Source organism: Schistocerca nitens, chromosome 5 (assembly GCF_023898315.1).
Source record: "Schistocerca nitens isolate TAMUIC-IGC-003100 chromosome 5, iqSchNite1.1, whole genome shotgun sequence".
Classification (NCBI taxonomy): Eukaryota; Metazoa; Arthropoda; class Insecta; order Orthoptera; family Acrididae; genus Schistocerca; species Schistocerca nitens.
This window is the reverse complement of record NC_064618.1, coordinates 519326517-519349500: the sequence shown is the minus strand read 5'-3', so window position 1 is coordinate 519349500 and position 22984 is coordinate 519326517. Positions and strand designations below refer to the sequence as shown.

General features: G+C 44.8%; 1 protein-coding gene across 6 annotated transcripts in view; it reads left to right on the top strand.

Annotated features, from left to right (window-relative positions):
• The window catches only part of LOC126260180 (laminin subunit gamma-1-like), a 389608-nt gene that overhangs the window by 294810 nt on the left and 71814 nt on the right, over window positions 1-22984 (top strand). For all 6 annotated transcript variants that reach the window (XM_049957448.1, XM_049957449.1, XM_049957447.1 and 3 more), the window contains one exon: window positions 12088-12292. In XM_049957448.1, coding sequence (XP_049813405.1) covers window positions 12088-12292 — 205 coding nt within the window. The remainder of the gene's footprint in view (window positions 1-12087; window positions 12293-22984) is intronic.

Below are 22984 nucleotides of genomic sequence, written 5' to 3'. Positions count from 1 at the left end.
GAAGCTATGGCCCTACATTTCTCCACAATTTTGAAAAGTGGCATTTAACAGTGACCGTAACCTGGAACATTCAGGAGAAAATGTTATGACTAAATTATTAATCTATTATTTCAATAATATGAGAAGGAAAGTTGCTACTCACCATATAGTGAAGATTCAGATAGGCACAACAAAAAGACTCTCATACCTTCCTTCTGATAATATTGTTACAATCCATCCTCGATTTTCCATTGGTTAATCGATTTTTTCGTGTTTCCCTCAGTAAAAAAAGATCCTTGGGCCTGGGCTCATGCATGCCTTCAGTGTCAGAGATGCAAGGTGGGATGACACATTCATGCAGACATTTCCCTGTGTCTCCAGCAAGGTTTGGACACACACACACACACACACACACACACACAGAGAGAGAGAGAGAGAGAGAGAGAGAGAGAGAGAGAGAGAGAGAGAGAGACCTCCTGGGCCCCAAACCTCCAGAAGTTTACAAATATATATTCACAGCAGTTGACAGATTCCTGAGATGTGCAGAAGCTATGCCAGTTACCGACAGACATCACAGAGACAGTTGCAAAAATATTTGTTCCAAAGTGGTTAGTGCCACCACACTAAAAGTTATCATCCTGTCAGCAATGGAATGACTGAAAGATGGCACAGAACTTTAAAGACCACTCTCATGCATCACCAAGGGAAAGGGATGGAACTGCTTTCTTTGATCCTTTTAGGGCTACTGGCTGTTTGCAGATCTGACAGTGGTTAACCTTGACTGAACTGAGGTTTCCGGCAGACTACCTCAAATCTGCATCACTGCCGGATCAAGTGGAACTACCATTATTGGTTCAGCAAATGTGGAAATGTGTCACAATTATCCAATAGCCACTGTGGTTCTTGCTACAGTGAACTGGTTCTTGCTACAGTGAACACCAGATTTTTGTACATACAGATTCGTGGAATACTTTCATGATATGCTCTGCACTAATTTAGTTTGAGTGCCTCTTCAGCCCCCATGCACTGGACCTTTCCATATGCTGTAATATGGGGACCACATGTAACAAATCTTGAAAATAACAAATGTAGCAAGGTATCATGTAAGAGAGTGAAATGAGTGGGATCATACCATCACCACCTTTGGACAGCATGTGGGGAACCATGGTCACACATCATGCAGACCTCAATACAGGGTCAACACCCAGCCACTCACCACTGATTATGCTTTTGACCACTCTTGCGACTGTACTGGTGCCACATCCATCTCTCCATGCAAGAGGTGGATGATAATGCCCCTACATCAGGATGCTCCTCACTTTGGGGAAAAGGGGGCTGGGTTATGTGGGAATAAAAGAGCAATCAATTGACTTGACACATGTTCTATGAAAGTATGTAAGCATTGTCTGATTTATTGTTTACATTTTTATACATTGCTTTTCTTTCCAAAGATATTATCATTATACATGAAATTATCATTGATATTCATATGTGGGTATTAATATTGCCTTTGTGTGTGTGTGTTTGTGTGTGTGTGTGGTGTTTCGTTTTTAAAAATGAGGGTTCCAGTACTGTGACCTTCTGGGGGTGTTTTTTTGAAATTTAGACTCTTAAAACACGAAATTTAGACATCTTAAAACAGTATTTTAATGTTGTTTTTTCATAAGAGGTACTATTACGGCATACCGTCACAAATCAAGCAGTGTATATATGTATGTACATATAAAAACTAGCTGAGAATCCTGGTCCCCTCACTGTCTGTCCATCTCCTTGTCCCCCCCTTTTTTGTCCACATTATCACTCTCACTGTGGTAGGAGGCTGATGGTTCTCACTCTTACAGTATTTCTATCCTGATTGTAACTAATATATATACCAAATTTGATTTCAATCATTCCAAGGGTTTAGGAGGAGTTTTTTACTCATGATTTTGCTCACATATATAGATGTCAAATACATTTCCAACATATTTTAACATATTTCATGCATATTTATACAAATATTTCACCTGTATGTCTAGCAAATTTTGTCCAGCAGTTTCTTTTTCATGCAGCTAAAAGTTTATGCAGTTGTACTTCCTGAACTATATACTGTACAATGACAGAATTTTGCAGTTGCATCCAGTGATATATGTGTATATCTGAAAAATGTGTTGTGAACGCAGTTAGTAATAAAGAAGTAATAAATTAAAATGGTATGCATGATGTGGCAGTTTCTTACAAATTTCAGTGTTTGTGACATGTCATCTCCTGAATTAAGTGTTGTACAATGACATATTTTTCTAGGTACATGTGTGACACATGTAGACATGGTCTGCAAAACGTGTCATGAAAACAGTTAGTAGTAAACAAGTAATAAACTAAAACATCATGTTTATAAGGCAGTTTTACTGCATGAAGAGCAAAAATGTAGTGAGTAACAAACTTTTTTCCTTTTATCAAGTTTCAAGAAGGTTTGAAATTATATGTAAGGTTTGTTGCAAGTCTCTAAATGCTCTCATTTTCAAATACTGGATAAGAAGTGTGGGAATCAACACATCATGGGCTACTCTGCTTTTTTGTCTCCTTCCCCAACTCTTTGATAGGTGGATGATTCTTACCACCACAGGGTTTCTTTCCAGACAGTAAATGAACTGGTATGTGTACCAAGTTTGGTTGACATCAGTCCATTGGTTTAGGAGATGTGGAACATCCATTTATACACACAGGGTGAGTCATAAATGAGGAACAATATTCTGAGGACTGCATGCTGCAAAACACAAAAAGTGACAGACCATTGTTAATTTTGTTCAACTCAATGTATTGTGTACATGAGACAAAGGAAATAGTTAACCATTTAACAAGAAACTGACAAACATAATGATCACAACATGTGCATTCAGGTGCATCGCATGATACACCATTGAGCTGATTTGTACCTGCAAACATTTGAAAGATATGAGAAAGTATAGTGGAATTGTATCTGGAATTGTGTCAGAACTTATGAGCCACACATTGCTGGTGGTGGCAGAGTGTACTATCTCATTTCACAGAACGTTTGTCCTGAAATGAAAAGAGCGGTCATTGGTGGAAGGAAAACTGCAGCATGCATGATGTGTTTACAATAGCATGGTACTGTTCACTCTAGTTGATACTTGCCATGCTGACTGCTAATGAACACATCACAGTGTTACTATGGATCAAGTTTCACAAATGGGGAAATTGGCGACATCTACCTCACCTATGGTTTTGTCGATGGAACAGCTGAAGTTGCAAGAAAACTTTACCATGAGAGGTTTCCTAACTGACACCTTCCATTTGCAAAAACATTTTACTCTGTGGATAGGTGCTAGAAGGAGTATGGTGCATGTGTATTACCTACAGGATTTAATGGATGGGGCCAACTGCCGATGTACTGTGTGGATGCCAAACAGTATTTGTTACCACCTTTTGTAGAGGACTGCAGAATAAACAGAAGATCTCTCACCACTGCACTATGAATGTCACCGTCTACTGTTTTCCTAATATTACACAGAAACCATTACCATCCCTTTCACATGCAAAAGGTATAAGCATTGTGGAGGAGACTATGTACAAGGATTCAGAGGGAGACTATCAACTGAGGCTGGACTTTAGCATATTCATCTTATAGTGTCATAGACACAACCAGCATTTTTCGCAAGCAATGCTGTCAACCAACAAAGCCTATTTCATGAACAAGGGTATAGTGAATTCACACAATTGGCGTGAGTGGGCAGAAGAAAACCCTTGCATCACAGTGGTACAAGGGCATCAACAATGATTCATTGTCAATATCTCAAGTGGTATTACCTATTGGCATCTCATAGGGCCACATGTGATACCACCAAGGTTGACAGGAGAGCACTATCTGCATTTCCTGGATGTTACATTACCAGAATTGTTGGAAGCCATTAGTTTGGCCTCTTGTATGAGCCTGTGGCACATGCATGATGGAGCTCTTGCTCAGTGCTCACTTCAGTGGTGCAGTGCAATGCTATGTGGATAATTCCTTTCCTTCCAAATGGATTGGTTGTGGAGGCCTTGCTGTATGGCCAACTAGATTGCCAGACCTTAATTCATTGGATTTTTTTGTGGAGCCATTTAAAATCTGAGACTTATGAAGAAGGAATTGTTGATGTCAACAACATTCAATGCAGAGCACAACATGCCTGTGATATTATGCAAAAAGATAGAGACTTGATGGATTGTGTTCAGCAACCCTTTCTGCGGAGAGCCGAAATTTGCCACACACACTGTGTCTGTCACTTCTATGAAATGCCACTGCAGCTTCTGCTAATGTATTTCTATGTTAGTTTGGATTTGCAAAGCTGTACTGTATTTGTATGGATTAACTGAGACATTACTGAGTAATCATATTTTGTATTCAGAATTTTTGTACTTGTTTGTTGAGACTAAATCCAGGACACACAAACCAAACAATAAAACATGTATACATAGTAATACAATTCCTTCTCACTTTCTGTTCCCTATGCCAACTAGCCACAATACACAATACTGGTTGGCAGAAATGGAACTAGATAGATGTGGGTGCTGTCATTGCTCACATGGTCACACAGATCAGTGCTTGACACCGCACGCCTCATCTTATAATCAGTGGTGTCGACTACCTACAACACATGCATGCTGTGCGGTATTGCTGATCTTTCCCATAGGCCTATGTTGGTGTACAGGATCTCCAAAGGCCTGCTTCACATTTCTCGATCTTATAACATTCAATCACATTATCATTTAGTGACATAGGAACATGAGGAAAATGAATTTGTTTGTAGCCCAATGTGTGACAATTTGTATGGAATATTTTTCTTCATTTATTATTCACTCTGTACACACACACACACACACACACACACACACACACACACACACAGGAAAAAATGACAACACTAAAACATACTTAATGTAGAGTAATGAAATTTTGGTAATACACTTGTCTGACTGACATATTTAAGCGATTAACGTGGCAAGATCACAGTTTAGTGTAAGTGTGAGATAATCCCTTGCAAATGTGAACTGCTGGTACATTAACAACCAGTATCACAACCAGAATGTTGAATGCAAGCATGCAAACATCTGTGCATTATGCTGTAAGGTGCCGGATGTCAGTTTGTGGGATGGAGTTCTGTGCATGGTTAATGCTGGTTGTGAATAATGTTGGAGTTGTCACCCAATGTTGTCCCGTATGTGCACATTGGAGACAGATCTGGTGATTGAGTAGGTCAAGGCAACATTCAACACTTTGTAGAGCATGTTGGATTACAACAGCACTATGCAGATAAGTGTTTTCCTGTTGGAAAACATATCCTGGAATGCTGTTCATGAATGGTAGCATAACAGATCGAATCACCAGACTGACATACGGATTTTCAGTCAGGGTGCAGGGAATAACAACGAGAGTGCTCCTGCTGTCATATGAAATCACACCTCAGATGATAACTTCAGATGTGGCAGGTCTAGTGTGTGTAGGCTGTAGGCAGGTTGGTTGTAGTGCTTACCTGGCCTCCTCCTAACCAACACATGGCAAAACTGTCACCGAGACACAATCGGCTTTCATCAGAAAAGACAACAGACCTCCAACCTGCTTTCCAGTGAGTTCTCACTTGAAACATTGCAAATGGTAATAGTTTGTGGTCAGTGGAATGCACACTACAGGGCATCTGGTTCAGAGGTGTCCTTGAAGTAACAAATTTCTAACAGTTCATTGTGTCACTGTGGTGCCAACTGCTGCTCGAATTGCTGCTGCAGACACAATATGATGCACCACAGCCATACGTTGAACACGATGGTGTTCCCTCTTGGTAGTGCCATATGACCATCCAGAGTCTGGTCTTCTTGCGACCATACATTCTCGTGATCACTGCTGCCAACAATCATGTACAGTGGCTACATTTCTGCCAAGTCTTCCTTCAATACTGCAGAAAGAACATCTAACTGCTCATAGCCCTATTCCATGACCTCATTCAAACTCAATGAGGTTTTGTCACTTTGAAGACAATCTTGACTGAAATCAGCTCACCATGTCTAACCTTAAAGGTAACTAATGATCAAGAGCATTACAATGTGCATTTGAAACAAACATGATGTGCATCCTTGTGGTGGCATTACTAGTACCGCTCTTATGTGACTGGCATGAAATCTGAATAGACGTCATCTTTCAGATGTAGAAACACACTTACCAACTTCCATTTATGTCACATAACTCCTTCTTGATATTGCAATTTTTTTCATCAGAGTATGGATGTGTGTGTGTGTGTGTGTGTGTGTGTGTTTGTGTGTATTTCCTGTCATGTTGGACAATGCTAACTACGCAATTTCATAGATTCACAGATAGTCATTGCTAGAAATTCGTAAGAATTTGGTGATAAGTACTACTCTGTGATGAAGATGATGGCCCAGGGCAGAACACATCAAGCCAGCCAAAGAACTTATGACCCAAAATAAATGAATAAAAAAGGCTGTACCATGTCCCATCAGGGGTCAAGTATTCCCTGTCCCCCATGTGCCGATGTCTACATTTGGTGGCATTTGTATACTGCTTCGTAATGTTCCTCATTGCTCCAGTGTTGTTGCTTCTACTGACCCCAATACCAGTTTACCCCAATACCATTTTACCCCAATACCAGTTTACCCTAATGCCAGTTTACCCCAATGCCAGTTTACCCCAATGCCAGTTTACCCCAATATCAGTTTACCCAAAATACCAGTTTACCTTGCACTTCAATAAAAATTTTAAACAATAAGAAGAGAAAACTAGAAAGTAAAACTGCAAGCAATCAAACAGCTGTACATAAGAGCGGTGCTAGTAGTGCCACTATGAGGATGCAAATAATGTTTGCTGGAGTTTTCCATTATCATGCAAATAATCAAATCTAGATGTGATAGATACATCTTTTGTTACAGGTGTGGTGCTTTAAATTGCTTGTGAATTTGAGTATTGGTGTAGGGTACATTGTGGTGTAGGGTACGTTGAGATAATATAGATATTGATTCTACAGGAAATAATTGATAATTGTGAATGTAATGTTGTATGTCCTTGCACAATGACAAGGGCACAGGAGGTTAACAGCAGTTCCCAGTGACACCTGCAGGAGTTTATTGTACAATAGCTAACAATACACAGCATGTGCTATTACTATACTGAAGTCCTTTTGGATCTAATTTGAACATGTCATAGGCTGTAGTACAGCACAGCTGGAAACTGGTGGTACTAGGCAGGGTGTGGCAACTGCCTGGTAATTGACATTGCAGTGAGAGGGATGTGATGGCTGCCCAGTGAGACTGGCTGTGTTGGTAGCCCAATGAGCTAGCGGCCGTGTCTGCTGATATTGGCAGGCATCATCACACTTTGGTAGACAGCACTCGACCGGTGGGTACCAGCCAGGATACACTAGCCTGATGGATTGGGAATGGTGATGTTGCTCTCAACAAAAGGCAGCATTAGCAGATATGGAGCACTTGATGCTGCAGCAAGTGGTGCATGAGTGGCAACCAGTGAGATCGGCAGCTTCTGAAGCCTGATGAGCTGGCAGTGGTAGAGGCAGACAGCACCAGGCATTGTTGGCCACTGGCCTGGGATGCAGCAATGCTGACAGACCAGCAAGGGTATCAAGAGCAGCAGGGAGGCAACACTTGACCAGCAGGGCTGCTTGGAATATGAGTATGTTGACAGAGCGCACAGGTGTAGGGCTGGTGAGCCAGCAATGACATTGGCAGGTGTCGAAGACTGATGGGAGAAACAATTCAACGAGTGGCGGCGTCCAAGGATGTGATGATAGGGGTGATGAGGCTCTGACTGATTAGTGTAACTGCCCAATGTGGGAGAACAGTCTGCCTGCTGTTGGTCTGGTCATGGCATACAAAGGAAGGCAGATTGATGTACACCTGATCACATGATTGTGACTGCAGCACTGTTATGGATGGCACATGTGCAGATGTGTCTAGCCACATGATTGAGGACAAAGAAAATAGTTCTGTGATCAGAGTGCCTCTATAAGTGGTGTGCACCCAGTGTAGCAGAATAATCATGCTTCTGATGAGGAAATGCATGTGGTCCAGCCACTAGACAACTTGCAGAACATGGGGATAATGTTGGTGGCTGTAGTGACCCAGTTAGGAGTTGGCTACAATGCCCCTGCCCCCTTACAAAGAGATGGTGGGTCCATTTTGGCTGAAATGAAAAAGAGGAAATGCATGGAGGGTGGAGATGTGGCCGTGGGTGGAGGGTTCACTAGAAGTACCAAAATGCATGAAAAGGGAACGATGAACCACAAGAGGATTGTCAGCCATGGTGAGCAAAGGCTGACAATGAGTATGGGGCACAGAATTGCCTAAGAGATGCAGAAGGCATGGAAGAGTTCCCGAAGGACCAGTGGATATCCTGCAACAATGGAAAATTGTTAGGTAGCACAAGAAGCAATGCCAATGTATGGTGCATGCTCGGATGTGTCTAGCCGCATGATCACAGATAAACAAAATAATTTGGTGATCACAGTACCACCACAGGTGGTGCACACACATTGTAGTGGGAAACTGGTACCTTTGACAGGGAAATGCCTCCATCCCAGCCACTAGACAAGCCACAGGATGTGGAGGCAATGTTGATGGATTTAGTGACCTGGCTAGGGACTGGCTACAATATCATGGATAATATAATAAGAATTCAGTGATAATGGACTGTGTGAGTATGGTGAATGTACTAAAATAATGTGTGTATATACACTCCTGGAAATGGAAAAAAGAACACATTGACACCGGTGTGTCAGACCCACCATACTTGCTCCGGACACTGCGAGAGGGCTGTACAAGCAATGATCACACGCACGGCACAGCGGACACACCAGGAACCACGGTGTTGGCCGTCGAATGGCGCTAGCTGCGCAGCATTTGTGCACCGCCGCCGTCAGTGTCAGCCAGTTTGCCGTGGCATACGGAGCTCCATCGCAGTCTTTAACACTGGTAGCATGCCGCAACAGCGTGGACGTGAACCGTATGTGCAGTTGACAGACTTTGAGCGAGGGCGTATAGTGGGCATGCGGGAGGCCGGGTGGACGTACTGCCGAATTGCTCAACACGTGGGGCATGAGGTCTCCACAGTACATCGATGTTGTCGCCAGTGGTCGGCGGAAGGTGCACGTGCCCGTCGACCTGGGACCGGACCGCAGCGACGCACGGATGCACGCCAAGACCGTAGGATCCTACGCAGTGCCGTAGGGGACCGCACCGCCACTTCCCAGCAAATTAGGGACACTGTTGCTCCTGGGGTATCGGCGAGGACCATTCGCAACTGTCTCCATGAAGCTGGGCTACGGTCCCGCACACCGTTAGGCCGTCTTCCGCTCACGCCCCAACATCGTGCAGCCCGCCTCCAGTGGTGTCACGACAGGCGTGAATGGAGGGACGAATGGAGACGTGTCGTCTTCAGCGATGAGAGTCGCTTCTGCCTTGGTGCCAATGATGGTCGTATGCGTGTTTGGCGCCGTGCAGGTGAGTGCCACAATCAGGACTGCATACGACCGAGGCACACAGGGCCAACACCCGGCATCATGGTGTGGGGAGCGATCTCCTACACTGGCCGTACACCACTGGTGATCGTTGAGGGGACACTGAATAGTGCACGGTACATCCAAACCGTCATCGAACCCATCGTTCTACCATTCCTAGACCGGCAAGGGAACTTGCTGTTCCAACAGGATAATGCACGTCCGCATGTATCCCGTGCCACCCAATGTGCTCTAGAAGGTGTAAGTCAACTACCCTGGCCAGCAAGATCTCCGGATCTGTCCCCCATTGAGCATGTTTGGGACTGGATGAAGCGTCGTCTCACGCGGTCTGCACGTCCAGCACGAACGCTGGTCCAACTGAGGCGCCAGGTGGAAATGGCATGGCAAGCTGTTCCACAGGACTACATCCAGCATCTCTACGATCGTCTCCATGGGAGAATAGCAGCCTGCATTGCTGCGAAAGGTGGATATACACTGTACTAGTGCCGACATTGTGCATGCTCTGTTGCCTGTGTCTATGTGCCTGTGGTTCTGTCAGTGTGATCATGTGATGTACCTGACCCCAGGAATGTGTCAATAAAGTTTCCCCTTCCTGGGACAATGAATTCACGGTGTTCTTATTTCAATTTCCAGGAGTGTAATTAGGGTAGAGAACACAAAGACAAGGTTAGACTAACAATCATTCTTCTCTTGCTCCACATGTGAATGGAATGAGAAGAAGCCCTAATAACTGTATAATTGGAAGTGTCCCCTCATCATGCAATTCACAATGATTTGTATAGTATGTAGATGTTGATTCCCTTGTATTTTTAAACAGGAAGAATTTATCAGTTATCATATAGATGATGGCATGCCATTAATGTAGCAGGAAATTTTATAGTTCCATATAGAAAGAAAATGAGAAAAAAGAAGAGAAGCAAAACTAACAGTTGGTTTCCTTCTCATTCTGTCCTGCTCTTACCACCTTTATCTTCAGGTTCTTAGCAAGTTCCTGCCTGACCCTGAATTACACTTCTGACCATTAAATCCACATCAGGAGAGAAAGCAAAACATAACATTTTAGTGTGTATATATCACAGTAAGAAGAACACTTGATTAACTATATTTTAGATTATACAGATGTGCAATTTTGTACACAGAGCTATCAACTGTAGCTCACAGCTGGTCAAATGCAGTTAGATGATAGATATGGATACATCATTCCCTGCTGCTTCAGTTCTATGATACAGTTCGGAAGTTTTAGTGGCTGATGAGTAGTGGTGTGCCAGTCTTTCAGCAACCCATGGTCAGATGTTTTCAGTGGGTGAGAGATCTGTAAGTCATGCTGGCCATGGTAACAATCAAACACCCTCTGTACCAAGGTAGGTCAGGACAGCATAGGTAATGTGTGGTCTTGGAATATTTTATTGAAAGATAATGTCTTGGTGACCTTGAAGAGTGAGGATATCCACTGGCCTTATCACATCAGAAATATAGCAGCTGCTTTCCAAATTACCATTTATGTAAACCAGAAGTGACTCTGTTGTGTAACGGATGACATCCTATGCTATCACACTAGTTGCCTGGCCCATATGAAAGTGCAAGATGCAATCTGGCTTCCTCCTATAGGCCTCCACATGTTATGCCAGTGTCATATTTGTTGTGTGCCATCTTCATTTTGTAGCAGTTTCAGTAACCAGCAGTATAGTTCTATTTGTTATCACCTATTGTTCATGGATCTTACTCATCTGATGAATCATTATTGCTGGTGATGATAAAACACTAACCATGCTAGCTTCAGAGATCAGAGAGAGCAGACGTCATTTAAGCTATATGCCAAGACCAATAAGTAGATATAGTTTGTATCAGAATTTCTAATTTCCGTAAATAAATATTTGCTGCAGTGTTTAAGACTGTGTATAATGTTGAGTTGGAAGGATTATTACCAAATAAGACTTTTGCACTAGCGAATGTCAAACAAGTAACATATACACTAATACTCCCCCTATCTTGGAATTAGTTATATTATGTTAAAATATGTTAATAATCCTGTATTTTCTGTGGATGAACATCTTAAGATTTACAAGGAAGTCTGAGATACAAGAGTAAGCCAATAAGAAACTGCTGCTATGGTTGTAATAATGCATACTGAAAATTGCAGAAAAGAGTGTTACAGTCACTGCTGAGACTCATCCAAGCCCTCTATTTATTTGCAGCTGCTTGGTAATTGGGACTCTTACCTTTGTTTGGTTTTACCTTTATTCTGGAGATTCTTTCCTGTGTAGAATATTTTATATCTGATAATATCTGCAGCTACAAACAGAAAACATTGAGTACTAATATAAATCAATGGCAATCATATTTATGGGCCCAAGAGGTTAGTTCTGCAATTTTGCTTTCCTGTGATGATGATATATCATATCATGTTCGCAATAAAAATCTTTGTTTGTTTACTTCCCAAGCATAGGGGCATTTCACTTCAATCTAGTTTTCATGATATCATCATTTCCTCTTTATTAAGAATAACAAATGGTTGTTATGAAGTTACCTTTTTTGTATTCACAGATTAATGTTAATTTAAATGCATAAAATTCATTTCATTTTAAATTTGCAGCAATGAGAATGAAAAGCTGAAAGCTGAAACTGAAGTAGCAGTCAGTAAAATGGAATTAACAAAAGCTGTCACAGATGATTCAGTGGATAAAGTAAATGATGCATATAGCACAGCTCTTAATAATCATATTGAAATATCGAGTCTTAATTTTCCAGAAGTGGATCTGGTAAAAATACAGTTAGATGCTACAACAACAGTTGCACAGGTAATTAACTTTGCTTCACATTGTCCTAATTTAATGTGATTGTAGAAATATAAACATAACAGAGATGAAAATAAAATCAGAAGAAAATTATATATTCGATACATGCCAAAATTGGAACAATTGATACAGGGCCAAGTAGGAAGGTGAAATTGAAAAGTTGATGAATCTTGAGCTTGCTTGATTGAGACTTATTTAATGGTACTTTAAAGTAATGTAAGAGAGGATAATAAAGAAGGGGGAAGTGTGAAAGGAAGTTTCAGATTGTGAATAATAACCTTAAACATCCAGTGATCTAATCAGATAAAATGCAAATCCAAGAAGTAAAGCAAGAGTAATTATTAAGACTGTGTAAAGGAAACATTTCACGTGGCAAAAATATATCTAAAAACAAAGATGATGTAACTTACCAAACAAAAGTGCTGGCATGTTGATGGACACACAAACAAACACAAACATACACACAAAATTCAAGCTTTCGCCACCAATGGTTGCTTCATCAGGAAAGAGGGAAGGAGAGGGAAAGACAAAAGGATGTGGGTTTTAAGGGAGAGGGTAAGGAGTCATTCCAATCCCGGGAGCGGAAAGACTTACCTTAGGGGGAAAAAAGGACAGGTATACACTCACACACACACACACACACACACGTATCCATCCGCACGTACTCAGACACAAGCAGAGACGTAAGTCGAGGCGGAAGTACAGGTGAGGTATGAGCGGCGGCAACTTGAAATTAGTGGAGGTTGAGGCCTGGTGGGTAATGAGAAGAGAGGATATACTGAAGGGCAAGTTCCCATCTCCGTAGTTCTGACAGGTTGGTGTTAGTGGGAAGTATCCAGATAACCCGGACGGTGTAACACTGTGCCAAGATGTGCTGGCCATGCACCAAGGCATGTTTAGCCACAGGGTGATCCTCATTACCAACAAACACTGTCTGCCTGGGTCCATTCATGCAAATGGACAGTTTGTTGCTGGTCATTCCCACATAGAAAGCTTCACAGCGTAGGCAGGTCAGTTGGTAAATCACTTGGATGCTTTCACACGTGGCTCTGCCTCTGATCGTGTACACCTTCCGGGTTACAGGACGAGAGTAGGTGGTGGTGGGAGGGTGCATGGGACAGGTTTTACACCGGGGGTGGTTACAAGGGTAGGAGCCAGAGGGTAGGGAAGGTGGTTTGGGGATTTCATAAAGATAAACCAAGAGGTAACGAAGGTTAGGTGGATGACTGAAAGACACTCTTGGTGGAGTGGGGAGGATTTCATGAAGGATGGATCTCATTTCAGGGCAGGATTTGAGGAAGTCATATCCCTGCTGGAGAGCCACATTCAGAGTCTGATCAAGCCCCGGAAAGTATCCCATCACAAGTGGGGCACTTTTGGGGTTCTTCTGTGGGAGGTTCCGGGTTTGAGGGGATGAGGAAGTGGCTCTGGTAATTTGCTTCTGTACCAGGTCGGGAGGGTAGTTGCGGTATGCGAAAGCTGTTTTCAGGTTGTTAGTGTAATGGTTCAGGGATTCCGGACTGGAGCAGATTCGTTTGCCACGAAGACCTAGGCTGTAGGGAAGGGACCATTTGATGTGGAATGGGTGGCAGCCGTCATAATGGAGGTACTGTTGCTTGTTGGTAGGTTTGATGTGGACGGATGTGTGAAGCTGGCCATTGGACAAATGGAGGTCAACATCATGGAAAGTGGCATGGGATTTGGAGTAGGACCAGGTGAACCTGATGGAACCAAAGGAGTTGAGGTTGGAGAGGAAATTCTGGAGTTCTTCTTCACTGTGAGTCCAGATTATGATGTCATCAATAAATCTGTACAAACTGTGGGTTGGCAGGCCTGGGTAACCGAGAAGGCTTCCTCTAAGTGACCCATAAATAGGTTGGCGTACGGGAGGCCATCCTGGTACCCATGGCTGTTCCCTTTAATTGTTGGTATGTCTGGCCTTCGAAAGTGAAGAAGTAGTGAGTCAGGATGAAGCTGGCTAAGGTAATGAGGAAAGAGGTTTTAGGTAGCATGGCAGATGATAGTCGTGATAGGAAGTGCTCCATCGGAGCGAGGCCCTGGACGTGCGGAATATTTGTGTATAAGATTGTGGCATCAATGGTTACAAGGATGGTTTCCGGGGGTAATAGATAGGGTAAGGATTCCAGGCATTCGAGAAAGTGGTTGGTGTCTTTGATGAAGGATGGGAGACTGTATATAATGGGTTGAAGGTGTTGATCTATGTAGGCAGAGATACGTTCTGTGGGGGCTTGGTAACCAGCTACAATGGGGCGGCTGGGATGATTGGGTTTGTGAATTTTAGGAAGTAGGTAGAAGGTAGGGGTGTGGGGTGTCGGTGGGGTCAGGAGGTTGATGGAGTCAGGTGAAAGGTTTTGTAGGGGGCCTAAGATTCTGAGAATTGCTTGAAGCTCTGCCTGGACACCAGGAATAGGATTACCTTGGCAGTATATATGTAGTGTTGTCTGAAAGCTGACGCAGTCCCTCAGCCACAGTCCCTCAGCCTGCCAAGGTAATCCCATTCCTGATGTCCAGGCAGAGCTTCAAGGAATTCTCAGAATCTTAGGCCCCCTACAAAACCTTTCACCTGACTCCATCAACCTCCTGACCCCACCGACACCCCGCACCCCTACCTTCTACCTACTTCCTAAAATTCACAAACCCAATCATCCCAGCCGCCCCATTGCAGCTGGTTACCAAGCCCCCACCAAAACGTATCTCTGCCTACATAGATTGACACCTTCAACCCATTACATGCAGTCTCCCATCCTTCATCAAAGACACTAATCACTTTCTCGAACGCCTGGAATCCTTACCCAATCTGTTACCCCCGGAAACCATCCTTGTAACCATTGATGCCACTTCCTTATACACAAATATTCCGCACATCCAGGGCCTCGCTGCGATGGAGCACTTCCTATCACGACTATCATCTGCCATGCTACCTAAAACCTCTTTCCTCATTACCTTAGCCAGCTTCATCCTGACTCACTACTTCTTCACTTTCGAAGGCCAGACTTACCAACAATTAAAGGGAACAGCCATGGGTACCAGGGTGGACCCTCGTACGCCAATGAATTTATGGGTCACTTAGAGGAAGCCTTCTCGGTTACCCAGGCCTGCGAACCCACAGTTTGGTACATATTTATTAATGACATCTTCATGATCTGGACTCACAGTGAAGAAGAACTCCAGAATTTTCTCTCCAACCTCAACTCCTTTGGTTCCATCAGGTTCACCTGGTCCTACTCCAAATCCCATGCCACTTTCCATGACGTTGACCTCCATTTGTCCAATGTCTTTAAATATGTCTGCTTGTGAGATGTCTGCTTGTGTCTGTATATGTGTGGATGGATATGTGTGTGTGTGCGAGTGTATACCCGTCTTTTTTTCCCCCTAAGGTAAGTCTTTCCGCTCCCGGGATTGGAATGACTCCTTACCCTCTCCCTTAAAACCCACATCCTTTCGTCTTTCCCTCTCCTTCCCTCTTTCCTGATGAGGCAACAGTTTGTTGTGAAAGCTTGAATTTTGTGTGTGTGTTTGTGTTTGTTTGTGTGTCTATCGACCTGCCAGCGCTTTCGTTCGGTAAGTAACATCATCTTTGTTTTTAGATATATTTTTCCCACATGGAATGTTTCCCTATATATATATATATATATATATATATATATATATATATATATATATATATATATATATATATATATATATATACTCCTGGAAATGGAAAAAAGAACACATTGACACCAGTGTGTCAGACCCACCATACTTGCTCCGGACACTGCGAGAGGGCTGTACAAGCAATGATCACACGCACGGCACAGCGGACACACCAGGAACCGCGGTGTTGGCCGTCGAATGGCACTAGCTGCGCAGCATTTGTGCACCGCCGCCGTTAGTGTCGGCCAGTTTGCCTTGGCATACGGAGCTCCATCGCAGTCTTTAACACTGGTAGCATGCCGCGACGGCGTGGACGTGAACCGTATGTGCAGTTGACGGACTTTGAGCGAGGGCGTATAGTGGGCATGTGGGAGGCCGGGTGGACGTACCGCTGTATTGCTCAACACGTGGGGCGTGAGGTCTCCACAGTACATCGAAGTTGGCGCCAGTGGTCGTCGGAAGGTGCACGTGCCTGTCGACCTGCGACCGGACCGCAGCGACGCACGGATGCACGCCAAGACCGTAAGATCCTACGCAGTGCCGTAGGGGACCGCACCGCCACTTCCCAGCAAATTAGGGACACTGTTGCTCCTGGGGTATCAGCGAGGACCATTCGCAACCGTCTCCATGAAGCTGGGCTACGGTCCTGCACACCGTTAGGCCGTCTTCCGCTCACGCCCCAACATCGTGCAGCCTGCCTCCAGTGGTGTCGCGACAGGCGTGGATGGAGGGACGAATGGAGACGTGTCGTCTTCAGCCCGATGAGAGTCGCTTCTGCCTTGGTGCCAATGATGGTCGTATGCGTGTTTGGCGCCGTGCAGGTGAGCGCCACAATCAGGACTGCATACGACCGAGGCACACAGGGCCAACACCCGGCATCATGGTGTGGGGAGCGATCTCCTACACTGGCCGTACACCACTGGTGATCGTCGAGGGGACACTGAATAGTGCACGGTACATCCAAACCGTCATCGAACCCATCGTTCTACCATTCCTAGACCGGCAAGGGAACTTGCTGTTCCAACAGGACAATGCACGTCTGCATGTGTCCCGTGCCACCCAACGTGCTCTAGAAGGTGTAAGTCAACTACCCTGGCCAGCAAGATCTCCAGATCTGTCCCCCATTGAGCATGTTTGGGACTGGATGAAGCGTCGTCTCACGTGGTCTGCACGTCCAGCACGAACACTGGTCCAACTGAGGCGCCAGGTGGAAATGGCATGGCAAGCTGTTCCACAGGACTACATCCAGCATCTCTACGATCGTCTCCATGGGAGAATAGCAGCCTGCATTGCTGCGAAAGGTGGATATACACTGTACTAGTGCCGACATTGTGCATGCTCTGTTGCCTGTGTCTATGTGCCTGTGGTTCTGTCGGTGTGATCATGTGATGTTTCTGACCCCAGGAATGTGTCAATAAAGTTTCCCCTTCCTGGGACAATGAATTCACGGTGTTCTTATTTCAATTTCCAGGAGTGTATATATAAAACAAAGATGATGTAACATACCAAACGAAAGCTCTGGCATGTTGATAGACACCGAAAGAAACACAAACATACACACAAAATTCAAGCTTTCGCCACCAACGGTTGCTTCATCAGGAAAGAGGGAAGGAGAGGGAAAGACAAAAGGATGTGGGTTTTAAGGGAGAGGGTAAGGAGTCATTCCAATCCCGGGAGCGGAAAGACTTACCTTAAGGAGAAAAAAGGATGGGTATACACTCACACACACACACACATATCCATCCGCACGTACACAGACACAAGCAGAGTGTTTGGGCAGAGATGTCAGTTGAGGCAGAAGTGAAGAGGCAAAGATGATGTTGAATGACAGGTGAGGTATGAGTGGCGGCAACTTGAAATTAGCGGAGATTGGGGCCTGGTGGGTAACGGGAAGAGAGGATATATTGAAGAGCAAGTTCCCATCTCCGGAGTTCGGATAGGTTGGTGTTGGTGGGAAGTATCCAGATAACCCAGACGGTGTAACACTGTGCCAAGATGTGCTGGCCGTGCACCAAGGCATGTTTAGCCACAGGGTGATCCTCATTACCAACAAACACTGTCTGCCTGTGTCCATTCATGTGAATGGACAGTTTGTTGCTGGTCATTCCCACATAGAATGCATCACAGTGTAGGCAGGTCAGTTGGTAAATCACGTGGGTGCTTTCACATGTGGCTCTGCCTTTGATCGTGTACACCTTCCGGGTTACAGGACTGGAGTAGATGTTGGTGGGAGGGTACATGGGACAGGTTTTACACCGGGGGCGGTTACAAGGATAGGAGCCAGAGGGTAGGGAAGGTGGTTTGGGGAATTCATAGGGATGAACTAACAGGTTACGAAGGTTAGGTGGACAGCGGAAAGACCCTCTTGGTGGAGTGGGGAGGATTTCATGAAGGTTGGATCTCATTTCAGGGCAGGATTTGAGGAAGTCGTATCCCTGCTGGAGAGCCACATTCAGAGTCTGATCAAGCCCTGGAAAGTATCCCGTCACAAGTGGGGCACTTTTGTGGTTCTTCTGTGGGGGATTCTGGGTTCGAGGGGATGAGGAGGTGGCTCTGGTTATTTGCTTCTGTACCAGGTCGGGAGGGTAGTTGCGAGATGCGAAAGCTGTTGTCAGGTTGTGGGTGTAATGGTTCAGGGATTCTGGACTGGAGCAGATTCGTTTGCCATGAAGACCTAGGCTGTAGGGAAGGGACCATTTGATGTGGAATGGGTGGCAGCCGTCACAATGGAGGTACTGTTGCTTGTTGGTGGGTTTGATGTGGACGGACGTGTGAAGCTGGCCATTGGACAGGTGGAGGTCAACGTCAAGGAAATTGGCATGGGATTTGGAGTTGGACCAGGTGAATCTGATGGAACCAAAGGAGTTGAGGTTGGAGAGGAAATTCTGGAGTTCTTCTTCACTGTGAGTCCAGATCATGAAGATGTCATCAATAAATCTGTTCCAAACTTTGGGTTGGCAGGCCTGGGTAACCGAGAAGGCTTCCTCTAAGTGACCCATGACTAGGCTGGCGTACGAGGGGGCCATCCTGGTACCCATGGCTGTTCCCTTTAATTGTTGGTATGTCCGGCCTTCAAAAGTGAAAAAGTTGTGGGTCAGGATGAAGCTGGCTAAGGTGATGAGGAAAGAGGTTTTAGGTAGGGTGGCAGGTGATCGGCGTGAAAGGAAATGCTCCATCGCAGCAATGCCCTGGATGTGCGGAATATTTGTGTATAAGGAAGTGGCATCAATGGTTACAAGGATGGTTTCCGGGGGTAACAGATTGGGTAAGGATTCCAGGTGTTCGAGAAAGTGGTTGGTGTCTTTGATGAAGGATGGGAGACTGCATGTAATGGGTTGAAGGTGTTGATCTACGTAGGCAGAGATACGTTCTGTGGGGGATTGGTAACCAGCTACAATGGGGCGGCCGGGATGATTGGGTTTGTGGATTTTAGGAAGAAGGTAGAAGGTAGGGGTGCGGGGTATCGGTGGGGTCAGGAGGTTGATGGAGTCAGGTGAAAGGTTTTGCAGGGGGCCTAAGGTTCCGAGGATTCCTTGAAGCTCCGCCTGGACATCGGGAATGGGGTTACCTTGGCAAACTTTGTATGTGGTGTTGTCTGAAAGCTGACGTAGTCCCTCAGCCACATACTCCTGACGATCAAGTACCACGGTCGTGGAACCCTTGTCCGCCGGAAGAATGACGATGGATCGGTCAGCCTTCAGATCACGGATAGCCAGGGCTTCAGCAGTGGTGATGTTGGGAGTAGGATTAAGGTTTTTTAAGAAGGGTTGAGATGCAAGGCTGGAAGTCAGAAATTCCTGGAAGGTTTGGAGAGGGTGATTTTGAGGAAGAGGAGGTGGGTCCCGCTGCGACGGAGGACGTAACTGTTCCAGGCGGGGTTCAATTTGGATGGTGTCTTGGGGAGTTGGATCATTAGGAGTAGGATTAGGATCATTTTTGTTTGTGGCAAAGTGATTTCCAGCAGAGAGTATGAGTGTAGGACAGTAAATCTTTGACAAGGGCTGTTTGGTTGAATCTGCGAGTGGGGCTGAAGGTGAGGCCTTTGGATAGGACAGAGGTTTCGGATTGGGAGCGGCCGCCCCATTGTAGCTGGTTACCAAGCCCCCACAGAACGTATCTCTGCCTACGTAGATCAACACCTTTAACCCATTACATGCAGTCTCCCATCCTTCATCAAAGACACCAACCACTTTCTCGAACGCCTGGAATCCTTACCCAATCTATTACCCCCGGAAACCATCCTTGTAACCATTGATGCCACTTCCTTATACACAAATATTCCGCACATCCAGGGCCTTGCTGCGATGGAGCATTTCCTTTCACGCCGATCACCTGCCACCCTACCTAAAACCTCTTTCCTCATCACCTTAGCTAGCTTCATCCTGACCCACAACTTTTTCACTTTTGAAGGCCAGACATACCAACAATTAAAGGGAACAGCCATGGGTACCAGGATGGCCCCCTCGTATGCCAACCTATTCATGGGTCGCTTAGAGGAAGCCTTCTTGGTTACCCAGGCCTGCCAACCCAAAGTTTGGTACAGATTTATTGATGACATCTTCATGATCTGGACTCACAGTGTAGAAGAACTCCAGAATTTCCTCTCCAACCTCAACTCCTTTGGTTCCATCAGATTCACCTGGTCCTACTCCAAATCCCATGCCACTTTCCTTGACGTTGACCTCCACCTGTCCAATGGCCAGCTTCACACGTCCGTGCACATCAAACCCACCAACAAGCAACAGTACCTCCATTATGACAGCTGCCACCCATTCCACATCAAACGGTCCCTTCCCTACAGCCTAGGTCTTCGTGGCAAATGAATCTGCTCCAGTCCGGAATCCCTGAACCATTACACCCACAACCTGACAACAGCTTTCACATCTCACAACTACCCTCCCGACCTGGTACAGAAGCAAATAACCAGAGCCACCTCCTCATCCCCTCGAACCCAGAATCCCCCACAGAAGAACCACAAAAGTGCCCCACTTGTGACGGGATACTTTCCAGGGCTTGATCAGACTCTGAATGTGGCTCTCCAGCAGGGATACGACTTCCTCAAATCCTGCCCTGAAATGAGATCCATCCTTAATGAAATCCTCCCCACTCCACCAAGAGTGTCTTTCCGCCGTCCACCTAACCTTCGTAACCTGTTAGTTCATCCCTATGAAATCCCCAAACTACCTTCCCTACCCTCTGGCTCCTATCCTTGTAACCGCCCCCGGTGTAAAACCTGTCCCATGCACCCTCCCACCAACACCTACTCCAGTCCTGTAACCCGGAAGGTGTACACGATCAAAGGCAGAGCCACATGTGAAAGCACCCACGTGATTTACCAACTGACCTGCCTACACTGTGATGCATTCTAAGTGGGAATGACCAGCAACAAACTGTCCATTCGCATGAATGGACCCAGGCAGACAGTGTTTGTTGGTAATGAGGTTCACCCTGTGGCTAAACATGCCTTGATGCACGGCCAGCACATCTTGGCACAGTGTTACACCATCCGGGTTATCTGGATACTTCCAACCAACACCAACCTATCCGAACTCCGGAGATGGGAACTTGCTCTTCAATATATCCTCTCTTCCCGTTACCCACCAGGCCTCAATCTCCGCTAATTTCAAGTTGCCGCCACTCATACCTCACCTGTCATTCAACATCATCTTTGCCTCTTCACTTCTGCCTCGACTGACATCTCTGCCCAAACTCTTTGTCTTTAAATAAGTCTGCTTGTGAGATGTCTGTTTGTGTCTGTAAATGTGTGGATGGATATGTGTGTGTGTGCGAGTGTATACCCGTCCTTTTTTCCCCCTAAGGTAAGTCTTTTCGCTCCCGGGATTGGAATGACTCCTTACCCTCTCCCTAAAAACCCACATCCTTTCGTCTTTCCCTCTCCTTCCCTCTTTCCTGATGAGGCAACAGTTTGTTGCGAAAGCTTGAATTTTGTGTGTGTGTGTTTGTGTTTGTTTGTGTGTCTATCGACCTGCCAGCGCTTTCGTTCGGTAAGTCACATCATCTTTGTTTATATATATATATATATATATATATATATATATATATATATATATATATATATATATATATATATATATATATATATATATATAACAGAGGGAAACATTCCACGTGGAAAAAATATATCTAAAAAGAAAGATGATGAGACTTACCAAACAAAAGCGCTGGCAGGTCGATAGACACACAAACAAACACAAATATACACACAAAATTCAAGCTTTCGCAATCAACGGTTGCTTCGTCAGGAAAGACGGGAGGAAAGGGAAAGACGAAAGGATGTGGGTTTTAAGGGAGAGGGTAAGGAGTCATTCCAATCCCGGGAGCCGAAAGACTTACCTTAGGGGGAAAAAAGGACGGGTATACACTCGCACACACACACATATCCATCAACACATAAACAGACACAAGCAGACATATTCAAAGACAAAGAGTTTATATATATATATATATATATATATATATATATATATATATATATATATATATATATATATATATATATATATATATAAAGAGAGAACAGGGAGAAATACACTGATTTGCCAAAACATTATAATCACCTGCTTAATAGTGTGTTGGTCCAACTTTGGAATCCAAATCAGCAATTATTTTGCATGGCATAGATTTGACAACTCTTTGGTAGATTTTTGGATGCCTGTGGCCCCAGATGTCTATGTCCAGGTAACACAGTTCCTGTCAAATATGGGGTTGTGGATTGTGAGCATAGAGCTCGTGCTTGATAGCATCCTAGATGTATTGCATCAAGTGCAGATAAGGCAAATTTGGTGGCCAAGACATCAATATGAGTTCACTAACAAGCCTCTGTAGCACAATCCAGGCCAGCCTGAAAGATGCCATCATGATCAGGGAAAACGTCAAGTGTGAAGGGATTCAGATGGTCCCCAATAATGGTCATACAGTTCACAGCCATCATAATACCTTAAAATATCTCCACATGACACACAAAAAATGCTACCCCCTTCCCCCACCCAAATCTTGCATCCATAGTGCATAGCATGT